Source organism: Mixophyes fleayi, chromosome 1, assembly GCF_038048845.1.
Source record: "Mixophyes fleayi isolate aMixFle1 chromosome 1, aMixFle1.hap1, whole genome shotgun sequence".
Lineage (NCBI taxonomy): Eukaryota > Metazoa > Chordata > Amphibia > Anura > Limnodynastidae > Mixophyes > Mixophyes fleayi.
Genome location: NC_134402.1, coordinates 209,561,264 through 209,574,633, shown reverse-complemented (window position 1 = coordinate 209,574,633; position 13,370 = coordinate 209,561,264). Strand labels below are relative to the sequence as shown.

At 42.6% G+C, this 13,370-nt stretch overlaps 1 protein-coding gene across 1 annotated transcript in view; it reads right to left on the bottom strand.

Moving 5' to 3' along the window:
• Positions 1-13,370, bottom strand: part of TIMM44 (translocase of inner mitochondrial membrane 44) — a 102,069-nt gene that overhangs the window by 62,338 nt on the left and 26,361 nt on the right. Inside the window, exon 4 of the mRNA XM_075202561.1 lies at positions 914-999. Within this exon, the coding sequence (XP_075058662.1) occupies positions 914-999 (86 nt within the window). The remainder of the gene's footprint in view (positions 1-913; positions 1,000-13,370) is intronic.

The following is a 13,370-nucleotide window of genomic DNA, read 5'->3' as shown; positions in this document are numbered from 1 at the left end:
AGATTGCTCTGGAGGAGCAGCCACTCTAGGCCCTCAGTCCAAGGTCTGGCCTTGATTTTCATGCCTCAGGTCTTCATTTTTATCCAGGCTGATGCTCTCTGATGATGAAGGAGCTGGAGGCTTTGCAGGCCTCACTGCCTGGGGACTCTCTACTGAAGGGGGTTACTCCGAGGAACCGTTGCTTACTTTGAAGCTTCACTAAACCACAACTCACTGCTTCAGCTTCTGGCTTTGGAACACCCATCTAAGTTCTGTTTGCACTGTGACATCCCCTTCTCACCATTCTGCCATCACAACATGCCGAGGAGCTGTTAATGTGTTTGTGTCTAGAAGCCTTTTTTGGTTACAAACCAAAAATCTTTTGAAAAAGACATAATGATTTGTAAGAGGAAATCTAAAAATAAGACACAGATGCATTCTTGAAAGATACTTAACTTGTTGGCTGAAAACAATCTTCCATGTGGGATTGCTCCTTTAACACAACCTTACTTTTTACAAAGAGCACACATTAAACAGATATTTTAACAAACATCATCTAAGATCTAACATCTCTGCAAGGTATATTTACAGTGTATTACAGCAAGCACCATTTTTTTTATAGTTGCACCTTTTCACATGGTCTACATGAAGTTAAAAATCACCTGGGCAGCTATATATATATTCATGAGTATTAATAATAGTGAGGGTTGTTGAGGAACATTGTGACGTGATGAAATTCAAGGAAGTAGTTCATATATAAGACAGGCTTCTGATAGTCTCTAAATGCTTCATGTGAGATTAGTATCAAAGGATCTTCTGCTCATCAAGACCTGAAAACAGCAACTTGTTATGTGACAAGTAGAAGCCTTTTAAATGTATTGACTGTCAAGACACCTCAGCAATTTCATGCACACTATGCTTTCTGTCTACTTACTGTTAAACACCACATTGTTGTCTTTGAAATCTTTCCATTGCTGGTGCCACTTAGAATCCTTATGCAACACCACTCCTACAGCTTCTCTGAAATACGGGGAAAATAAACATGAAAAGCATCACAAATATATTCATGAAGCTACCACAAAACTATTAAAAATGTATGAATGTTAATGTAAGTCAAAGAATAAGCTGTTTAAAGAGTTATATGTCAGTAAAAAAGTGTTCAGTGTGACAGCTGCCAAAAATCATATAGCGGGGTACAATTTGACAGTTTCAAATAGATTTCAGAGTAAAAGCTCACTGAGACAATGAAAACAATAAGGCTAATATCATGAGGACATAAAAGAACACTGCACATTTCCAGAAAGAAAAATTGTGGCATTCTGAAGCACTGCAATAAAGAAAAAAAAAATCAATTCCCATCACATGGAAATACTTCCATTGAGAGAGCGCTGGATACAGTAACTTTTACCCACAAACAGCAATCTCTTAGAATAAGATTCGCACAACAATAATTTGCGCCAAATACCGGGAAAGCTATTCAATTATGGGACATACAACTTTCATTGTGACTGAAAAGGAGGATCTGAATACAGTATGTCCCCAGAGAACCGGAAAAAAATAGAAACTGGCACAGCAAAAAGCCTCTTTCAGCTGAGGCCCCAGCAGTCTCAATATTTCCAAGGGGTATACCTGAAAATATAAACAATCCACAATGAATGCCTTATTTACATAAGTTTCTGCGGGAAACTACTCCCTGCTGCTTCTGATATGGCGCTTTACTGGACAGGGCTCACAGGTTGCCAAAGTCAAAACACGAAGGAGCAGAGTCACCAAGTGACTTACTTCTAAGGATTCACTTTTACACAGTTAAAGAGAAAAAAAATTCCAAAGTTAAAAATAGTTAAGAAGTAACTCATAAATTCCAGAATGCAAGAATATAAACCTATTAAGAGCTACATTAGAAAGTAGGAATAGCCAAGGACTATAAATAGGGTTTCCCAGCCAAACTTATCACAAGAAAGGGCTAGCAATTTCTTGTGATGTCTTGTGAAAGTCAACTTAAGCCCAGAACGTGTTTTTCATCTCAAGCTGTGTCAACTTTATCCAAACAAGTTTAAATTATTCGCAGTGTCCTGCCTCTGAAATAAGATCCAGGATTTATATCAAATGAACTGATTCTAGATACTGTGTAATGGAAATGTACTTATATTATTAAATAGTGTGGCACTTTGTAAAGGAAATACCTTCATTTCTGAGGTATTGATTTGTAACTTCTGAGACAGGATGACATGATTGGATTTGTAGAATTTTTCTAAAGAAAGTCCCTCATGTTAATTAGATCTTTTCATCTCAGTGGCCAACACGTTTGTTCAGCCTGTATACACAAAAGGGGGGGCCACTTCCTCTCTGTCTGTGTGACTTGTATTATGCATTTCAGATCCTGTCAGAATAATGCACACAGAAGGTTTTAGGATGTTACAGATAAGTGTAAATTTTGTTAAGTATAAATTGCATTTAAATGCATGTTTGGGGAAACATATTGCATCCTGATGTTAAAAATAAATAAAACTGTACTGGTTTGTACTGAAATGTAGCATTATTGTTCCATCTGACTTTCTGATTACTGGTACCTTCAACCAGTGTGAACTGTTCTTATAAGGACACTGGAGCTAATAAACATATGTGACTGGATCACATATAAATAACTTATGGTATCAAGTTATTTAAAGGAAATAGCGCGGGGCGCTTATTTATATAAATTGACAATGCACTTATTTTTAATATTGTGTATATTCTGAGATAGGAAATCGTTATTTCTGAGACCAGGGTAGAATTTTTTTTTTTTCTGTTTAGCCTCTCTAGAGGAAATGCATTATGTCTGATGTATATATCTGATACAATGAGCTTTTGTTTACAAAACCTTTGATGTATTGTGATGTGAGGAAGTGGCTTGTTTTGGGTTTTTGTTGTTCTGTGGGACTGTGTATTCGGCGACTGTCTGAAGAAGGGATTCATGTCAGATAGATCTTTTGACTTGCTAGTATGTCTCCTGCCTCTGAAATAAGATCCAGGATATCACAGCAAGGTTTTTAAGAATTTCATAGCTAAGTGTAAATATTAGTGCCTTTGCAATGCATGTAAATCCATGTTTGTATAAACAGGTTATATCCTGATGCTAAAAATAGCCTGTGTCTAAATTGTATAAAAGGCACTAGCTTATAATGGAAACTTGTTCTTCTGATTTTTATCTGACCTGATCACTGGTACCTCCAACCAGTGTGAGAGCAAATAAACATCACTTGCTTCAAAGACCTGCTTGAAAACATCTTCAGTATTGCTGTATTCCTGTGACCTGCAGATTAGACCCTAAATCGAATCCGTTCTCTGGCTGTCTCTGAGGTTTGAACACAAGCTTTCCGGTACCACAGTTTGCCTGCTATCCATGCAGCCCTGGTCAGTGTGATAGGCCAGGGGGTATCCAACCACAGCTTCCCTGATCCATAGTAAGATGTCAGGAGCAGCAGCCCACGTGCACCAGCAACGAGATACTCTAGCAGCATCAGTTACCCAGAAGAAACCTGGTTCTGGATGTCGGTAAGGAGTCCAGTGGTGGCAGCCTTTGTAAGCACCTCCTACTGCAGCAAGAAGGCGTATTTGGGATAACGAAAGGGAACGGTGGTAAAGTAAGCCCAGCCGGTTCCCAGCAACAACAGACAGGGTGGCATAGGCGGTCCATCCTGTCACAGTATATCTATATTATGTTGAGGAATTTACATACAGCACTGTATATCTTACTGGGCAGCAACATTTATTAGTCTGAGGGAACTAATTGCTAAGTAATAGATTATGAGGTCTTAATACTTGCCTCTCTCAATATCAAATACCTCTTTGATTTTGCTTATATACAAAATAAATGAATTATTCCTCTTACACACCTTGTTTTGTATGCTAAAAGAGCATAAACCCTCATGTAAGCACAAGAAGCCTTAAATAATCACTGTTTTGGCTCTATGTTATTAAGGTGTAAGGACGGTTTTAAAGCAGACACAATTTTTTGGTTACACAGGCTAGGGTCTCATTTATTGGAGATGCCTTGACTTTGGCAGGTGAGTTTGAGTTTGATGTTGATCAAGATTATGAGTGTCGAATATTATATTATTATTATTATTCTTCAAGAGAGGCAGAACAAACGGGTGGACTTACCAGGACGCCAGCAGTTTAGAAGCATAGACACAAACCTGTGAGTAGGGTGTTTCACCCCCATATGCCGCCTGTTTAATCTGGTTCCAAGCTACTGCCATACACACCGAATAAGCAAGGACACCATTAAGTGGAAAGATCTAATCGAGTAACTGTTGATAAAGTTAATAAATATCTAGTGCTGGAGTTTTTAAAAAATGAATATGAATTATTACCACTGTTGACCCTTATTTGTCACGGACGTACTGCCAATTGGACATTAAAATCTAGATTTCAATGCCAATAGGTTGATATCACCATTGTTGCAATGTATTTGTTTAGACATCATGACAGCTAGATGTTCCATTTGTATTGTTTTTAAGGATTTTAATACTGTTATTTGACAGTTTGTACCAGCAATACCCTATGTAATAAATTGCAAACTAGTCAAGAAGTGTGTCATTGCACCCAGCACTTTACTAGGAGATATCATTAGTACCACAGGTGTAACGCTGATTCAACTTATATATATTGATCTTGATTTGGGGAACTCGGTATCAGCAGCTCCCTAGGTACAGAGCTAAAATTAATGTGATAGATTACCTGAACACGAGCATTTATATCGATATTAATTTAGGTCACTTCTTACGTCCCTTTTCTTGCCAAACTAAACAATCCCAATTTTATAAATTATATAAAAAATGCCCCTTACATTCCCACTTTTATGCATCCCAGGATTTTAATTTATCTTTGCAGATGCTGCTGGACACTGTGTGCTGTTACGCAGTCTTCTGTACTTAGTATTGCCAATGCATTTTTCATCTATGCACACCTTACTTTCTAGACCAGAGTTTCCCCAAACCCAGTGCTCAGGACCCCTAACAGTGCAGGTTTTCCAGGTGTCAAGTGAAATATTTACTACCACCTATGGATCTGTTATAATGTGTCAGTCAGTAATGACTAGACATGTTCACTGACCCCGGTGTTTTGTTTTTCGTTTTTCTGTATTTAACTTCGTGTTTTGGCTTTAGTAAAACCACCCTCGCATGATTTGGTTGTGGATCTGTTTGTTTGTTTTTTTTTAAAATTGCTAAAATCACATAATTTTGCTCTTCTTTTTGTTCCTACATTATTATTAACCTCAATAACACTAATTACCAGTAATTTCCAGTAAATTTTGACCAACTCACAGGTCGCAATATTATTTTCATACACTTTTGGCCAAAGACTGCAACAAGCTGGCTCAATACTAAGCGACAGAGCAACGGCACAAACACATGGCATTTCATAGCACATCTAGGCAACATTGCCATACAGCAGTGGCAGAAAAGAAAAGTTGATCAAGATGGAATTGTCCTTGCGTCCTCCCACCCACCCAAAAAGACCAGCAAATAAGCCACTTCTCTCCAGGAAAAACATCAGGGACAGACTGATATTTTGCAAAAGGTACAGGGATTGGACTGCTGAGGACTGGGGTAAAGTAAAGCATCCTGGACCATTCATGTGTGAGGTTGCTTCTCAGCAAAGAGAGTGGCTTACTCAGAATTTTGTTAAGAGCACAGCCATGAAGAATGGTACCAACACATCCTCCAAGAGCAACTTCTCCCAACCACCCAAGAACAGTTTGGTAACGAGCAATGCCTTTTCCAGCTTGATGGAGCACCTTTTCATAAGGCAAAAGTGATAACTAAGTAGCTCATGGATCAAAACATCTAAATTTTGCGTCCATTGCCAGGAAACTCCCCAGACCTTAATCCTATTAAAAACTTGTGGTCAATCCTCGAGGCAAGTGGACAAACAAAAACCCACAAATTCTAACAAACTCCAAGCATTGATTAGGCAAGTATAGGCGGCCATTAGTCTCAGTATGTGTCCCAGAAGTTTATTGACAGCATGCAAGAGCGAATTGCAGAGGTCTTAAAAAAAAAAAAGGATTTTTATACTTACGATAAGTCCATCTCTCAGATTCCATCTGGGGGACACTGCTACCATGGGGTTGTAGGTGGGGAGTGTGGAGTTGGCACTTAACTAGTTAAACTGTGGCTGCTGACAGACTCCTCCCCTCTGCAACCCCCTGTAGCTAGTCAGTGTAATTCTAAAGCCCTCAAGGAAAGGGAGTCGAACAACCAAGAAGCAAACAGCAGAAGAACAGAAGGGAGGCAACGCAGTGTACCCCAGATGGAATCAGGGAAAGGGATTTATCGCAAGTATTAAAATCCTTTTTTCTCCTTCATACTATCTGGGGAACACTGCTACTATGTGGACGTACCAAAGTAGCCCCCCTAAGGGAGGGACCATTCTGGAAGCCCAGCTCGTAGCACGCTACGGCTGAAGCTAGCATCTGAGGACGCGAACCCACTGAACTGATAAAATTTGGTGAATGTGTGGACCGAGAACCATGTAGCCGCTCGGCATAGCTGATCAGACGAGGCCCCATCACGCGCTGCCCAGAAAGCCCCACAGACCTGGTGGAGTGTGCCGTAATGTGGGTAGGCACAGACCAGTTAGCCTTAAGATACACCTTTTTTATTGTAAAAGTAAACCATTTAGCAAAGATTTGCTTGGAAGCTTGCCAGTCTCTTCTTTGGGAATCAATTAGGACAAAAAGAGAGTCCATATGCCAGATATCCAAAGTTCTTTGGACATAAACACGTAATGCCCTGACCACATCTAAATATTCTAAAGTGGAACCTGCGGAAGCATCTTGGAATACTGGAACCACTATTTCCTGATTAATGTGAAATCCGGAAACTACTTTCGGTTGAAAAGAAGGGACAGTCCAAAGCACCGCCATGTCATCATGGAAGACCAGGAAAGGCTCTCGCAGGACAGACCCCCAAGCTCTGACACTTGTCTAGCCGACGCTATGGCCAGCAGGAACATCACCTTTCATGTCAGAAATCTAAGGTCCGCTTACTGTAAGGGTTCAAAAGGAGGTTCCTGAATCATAGATAGTACCAAATTCAGATCCCAGGGTGCCGTGGGAGAAACAAAGTGAGGCTGAATGTGCACGAGCACCTGCAAAAATGTATGGACTTCTGGATGGTCCGCCAGACGCCTCTGGAAAAAGATGGTAATGGCAGAGACCTGGACCTTTAAGGATCCCACGCGGAGCCCTACATCAAGACCATTTTGAAGAAACCCTAGCAGCCAGAGCAAAAGAAATCTACTTGTATTGTGTGCCTGGTCTTCACACCATTTAATGTAAATGCGACAGATTCTATGGTAAATGCGGGCTGACACTGACTTTCTAGCCCGTGACAGGGTACTCAATACCCTGGAGGAAAACCATTTTGACCGCCCAAGGTTGGCTTCAATAGCCATGCTGTCAAAGCCAGCCGAGGCAGGTCCTGATATTGAAAAAGACCTTGCAGAAGGAGGTCGTTGTGAAGAGGCAGAAAAAGTCCTTGACCCACTATCATGAAAAGGATATCTGCATACCATACCCTGCGGGACGAATGGAGAGCTACCAGTATAACTGGGAGTCCTCCCTGCTTGACCCACCGGAGTACTCGGGGAAGCATTGGAATGGGAGGGAAAATATACCCCAGACGAAAATTCCAGTGCATTGTCATTATGTCCACCGGCACCGCCAGCGGGTCACTTGCTCTAACACAGAACCTGGAAACCTGACGATTGTATCTGGATGCCAGATCCGGAAGGCCCCACTTTCAAACTAATATCATATATCTGAAATACCTCTGGATGGAGGGCATTGCTGTGTGACGACTTAGGAAGTCGGCTTCCCAATATAAAATGCCTGGAATGAATACAGTTGGCAAAGATGGGCCAAACTGTTCTTCCCAAACAAATATCTGGGCTGATATGCCCATTGTCTTTGGACTCCTTGTCCCCCCGTCTGTTGACAAATGCCACCGATGTGGCATTGTCCGACAGTAATCGTACTGGGAATCCCTAAGTTAGGGACTGAGCCCCTTTGAGAGCCATTAACATGGCCTTCAACTTCAGGATATTTATTGGAAGGGAACCTTCATTTTCTGACCAAGGACCCTGAAGGTGCAAATGTAGCGCCACTGCACCCCTGCCCTTTAGACTGGCATCAGTTGTTAAGACGATCCAGGAGCTCAGGGCAAAGAATCTGCCCATGCATAGGTGTTCCTGACTCTTCCACTACCTGAGAGATAGACTAGCCTCGGGGTACAACAGAATTCTCTGGTGCTCCAAGTGGAGAGATGAATCTGACCACTTCTTTAGGCGATCCCCCTGGAAGCATCTCGAGTGAAACCTTCCATAGGGGATTGTCTCGATGGCCGAGACCATCTTGCCCAGTAACCTCACGCAAAGAAGCATGGAAGGTTTGTGACTGTCGATGACCCTGGTCACTAGGTCTTGTACCGAGCACACCTTGTCCTGTGGAAGGAAAATTTTCTGCCTTCTGGTGTCCCTTATGAGACCTAAGAAAATCATCCTCTGGACTGGTATTAACTGAGACTTCTGGACATTTATCAACCAACCGTGAAGCTGCAGGGTCTCTATAGTGAGGTGTAAATGCTGACGAAGACGTTGATCGGAGGGGGCTTTGATCAGCAAGTCGTCTAAATAGTGCACTATGCTCACCCCCATAGACCGGAGAGGGGCAACCATTACTGCCTGATTTTTGTAAATACTCTGGGCACTGTGGCCAGGCCAAAAGGAAGAGCCCTGAATTGGTAATGAGCCGCTCCTACCGTGAAGCAGAGAAATGGTTGGTGCCTTTCCCAGATAGGTACATGAAGGTATGCGTCCCGAATATCTATGGACGCCAGAAATTCTCCCCCTCCAATCCATTTATCACTGAACGAAGAGACTCCATTCAAAACCTGTCTATTCTCAGGTGTAGATTTAGAGACTTTAAATTCAAAATGGGACGGAAGGAACCGTCCAGCTTGGAGACCAGAAAAAGGTTTGAATAGAATCCCTGACGTCTCTGGGACTGGGCAGATTACTCCCGTTAAAAGAATAGAATCTACACAGTGCAACATCGCTTGCCTTCTGTTCTGGTCAAGGGTCAAGGAAGTTGTAAAAAACCGATAAGGGGCTTGACTTAAAAGATCTATGATATATCCCCTTGTAGTGATTTTATCCACTGTTCTGTGAACAGTCGCTGTTGCCTACCACTCTCGCGGCCGTGAGGAGAGGAGGGTGTAAGCAGGGGAGGGCTGGAAAATTTTAGCCCGGAGGGCAAGACTCAACTCAGCAGCCTATTAGAAACATTTTAGAGGAAAAAAACTGCAGGAGGCCCAGTGACCCAGCCCAAGCTATCCTTTACCCCCAGCCCAGCCTGACCCCACGTGTAAGTCAGACTGCCGGTTTCCCTGGAAATCTAGCCTGGGGCTTGCTTCCAGATGAGGAACTTCCTCTATGGGAGAAACCACTAAACCCAGAAGACCTAAGTCTACCTGTCTGACCATAAAGGCGGGACCTCCCCGAAAGGGCTGGCAAAAGGAACTAAACCTCGGAGTACGAGGCTTTAGCACATTAACGGGAAGGAAAGTACTCTCCCCCCCCCCCTGTCGCCTAGCTGTTAAAGTTATCTAACTCTGGTCCAAAAAGTACCGAGCCCGAATAAGGAAGGCCCTCTAAGGCCCTTTTGGAGTCTGCGTCAGCTTCCCAGGACCGAAGCCAGAGAGTTCTTCTAGCCACTACCACAGAAGCTGACACAGAAGATGACAAGGATGCTGCGCTCTGCGCTGCCTCATACAGATACCCTGAAGCTTCCTTCAGGTGTAAAGTCAGGGGAAGGTCCAAATCCTACAATCCCTCTGCCAGATGTTCAACCAATGTTTCCATCGCCCTAGCAACCCATGCAGAAGACAGCATGGGTCTAAACGAGGCTCCCGCTATACCATAAATAGATTTTACAAATCCTTCCACCTTACGATCAGTGACATCCTGAAGATTGACACCAATCATGCCACCGGTGTATCCACTCTAGGAACCTGTTCCCAGTGTGTTAGGTCATCTGGCTGTAATGGGTACAAGGACATAACCCTACGTGGAACCACCATTTTGCAATCGGGCAGTGACCAGGCCAATTCAGCAATCTCCCTTAATTCCGAAGAAGGGGTAAAAAAAATCATGGGTTTTTTAACCTTTTTGAATAACCCCTGGTCTAGGCTCGTCAATGTCTACAAGATATAAAGTCTGCCCTACTGCCAGAACTAGATTCTCAATACTCTGGTTTTTGTTAGCGTCATCCAGGTCTTACAACTGTGTCTGGAAATCTGACTCATGCAGAAGTTCCCCGTCCTCCTCTGATGACGCCTCAGAGTCAGAGACTGAGAAGAGAGGATGGCTCACTCTGTGTCTCTTGTTTCTAGACCCCGATGGTCCTGGCTAGTCTAAAAACTGGTTTAATTTATCTATACCGCTAACCAAAGCAGTGGACCAAGTCGGTTCCCCTTGGGAAAAGCCTGAAGGAGTTAATGAGGATGGAACACCACTTGGACCTACACCTGCATTCTCCTCTTGTTGGGACAATAATGCCGTCAGGGCTACCCCTACTAACGAGGTAGAGGGGTGTTCCGCCACTAAAGTCCCTTTTGGGCAACTCAAAATCTGCATCAGAGAATCTACTGACTGTTGTAAAGACATTGCCCACCTTGGTTCCTCCATGGCTATAGGAGTCGAAACCTGAGACTGCGCGGCCTGGGGCCCAGCTTCACAGCCCACGCAGAGGGTCCCCGGGTCCTGTTGTCCTACAGGTAATATTATTTTACATTTTGAACAATTATAAAATTTAGCTTGGTGGATTTTCCCTTATCAGACATAATTACTGAATAGGAACAATACAGGATAGAAAGTATAGTATACAATCATACAGGTACAGAGTGACCCCTAAGAATACTACTAACCCCTTACAAAGTCACCAGTAGTATCTCAGATCTTTTTTTATAAACAAATTATATATTTATACATTTTAGATTTTAGTGAGTAAAAAACATTATATTAAATTATGTAATTGCAACACTATACCTCTTGTAAAACCCAATATACCTCCTCTTATATAGCAAGTACAGTGTAATATAAAGAATGAATAATACTTAGTCTATCCAGGCTAATGTATAGCAGGCAGGAGGGAGTCCAGTAGCAGCCAAGTCTGTCTGAGTTTGACTGCAAAAGTTTACTTCTCCAGGGGATGCTTTGGCCTGTGGAAGAAACCAACTTGCCAATTAAGACAGAGGGAGCTCTGGATTCGAAGCGCTCTATGCTCCACAGAGCAGCGGCAGTCCCCAGGTACTGATGTGGCCACGTCTTCTCCCCGCTCTCGCGTGCCAGCATCAGCCAAAGAAAATAGGTGGTTTTTATCTCACGACCTGATAGCGCTGCAGCTCCTGTAAGTAATGCAGCATTGCTGTCCCAGCCTTCCTATCTTCTTTTTACACTAGCCTAGTAAATAAAAATGGCCTAAAATAAACAGCAGCAATTAAAAGCCAGCCCAACTCCTTAGGCACTTAGACTACACTCACTAGCTACAGGGGGTTGCAGAGGGGAGAAGTCTGTCAGCAGCAACAGTTTAACTAGTTAAGTGCCAACTCCACACTCCCCAGCTACAACCCCATAGTAGCAGTGTCCCCCAGATAGAATGAAGGAGAAAGAAGGGTTAACACTGCAAATTTTGACTCTTTGCATAAACTTAATGTAATTGTCAATAAAAGCCTTTGACACTCATGAAATACTTGTAAATTTATACCATAGCAACATCTGACAAAAAGGTCGAAAAACACTGAAGCAGCACATTTTGTGTAAACCAATACTAGTGTCATTCTCAAAACTTTTGGCCATGACTGTACTTTACTCCAACGCAGTGGAGAACACTTTCCGTGTTGTGTTGTTAGCTTGAGTCAAGTAATTCCCATAATTAGACTTTTGGAACAGTAGCTAAAGAAATTGAAAGAGGAGGTGAAACAAAACAATTCACTATGTTGAACTTGTAGATCAAGTAGTTTTTCGCTTCACCAGGATCCAAGAGTTATCAACATCTTGAAATTGGATCACTACATTTTGGCAACTGTGCTTGATCCTAGGTTTAATAGCTACATCTCCACTTTCTTTCTAACTGACCAAGATCTCAAGAGATGCAATGAGCTCCTGGTCAGCAGGTTGATAGCTCAAGTGGTACATGACACAATGGCGTCTCCTCCTTCAGTTTCTCAGGCAACTGCTGCTAGGAAAAAACATAGCTTTCCCAAGACACCCAGTGGTGATGCAGATGAGTTGGCACAACATTTTGACATTTGGTCTGGTCTATAAGAATAGCCCAAAAATCGTGACAGCTCTGCCGTAAAATGAACTACAAATTCCATGAGGAAGGCCATTACCGGCAATTACATCAAAGTACAGAGACTTCTGTAATGGTGTATTCCAGTGGTGATGAATTAGTATTGTGTGAGGATAATGTACACTGATGAGGGCGAGGATAAAGACAGTATAGATTGCAGGTGCTGGGATCTAGCTGAGAGAAGGTATGCTTGTTAATATTTTGGGTAGAATGGCATGTTGTCAATTTTATGTTTTTCTGCAGTAAACATTCACCTTTATTAAAGAGGTGTTTGTTTTTTTTACCAAGGTAAAAGCTTTTTTTTTTCTTTTTTTTCCTTTACATTTTTGTTTCCCTGACTTAAAACCACTATGCACTTGAACATAGGCTTTAGCAGATGACATAGCGGGATTAGTATCATCATGACTGGTGCCAGCAGCTGTTTGGTGCTCCTAGTCTTCTGTGGACTGATGTGAATCCATATCGATGGCACAGAACAATGTGACTGGAGAGTGACAAGAACACTGCTACCCCTGTTTCTGTGTGACCACTGGCACTGAGAATGGAGAGTGACAAGAACAAAGTGACTGGAGACTGGAGAGTGACAAGAACACTGCCACCCTTCCTGTTTCTGTATGAGCAATGGCACACAGCTATGTCACTGAAGACTGATAAGAACAATGCCTTCTCTCCTGTTTCAGTGTGAGATATGGAACAGTATAATGTCACTGGAGACTGCCAAGAACACTGCCACCCCTTCTCTGTTTTACCAATGGCCAACTGCACTGGAGGCTGCCAAGAACGCTGCTACCCCTTTTGTGTCTATCTGTGAAATGGTGCCTGATCTCCGTGGAGCGCGGTACTAATAGAATCCAAAACTCTCAAGATCCAACAACACAATGATGAAGGTTTGCAGCGCTTTCAGTTCTGAGGGTGCGCAAAAGTACTCGGATCTGCAATGTTCGGGTGGGCTCAGTTTTCGGAAAACCGAGCCTGAGCATGTATAGTAATG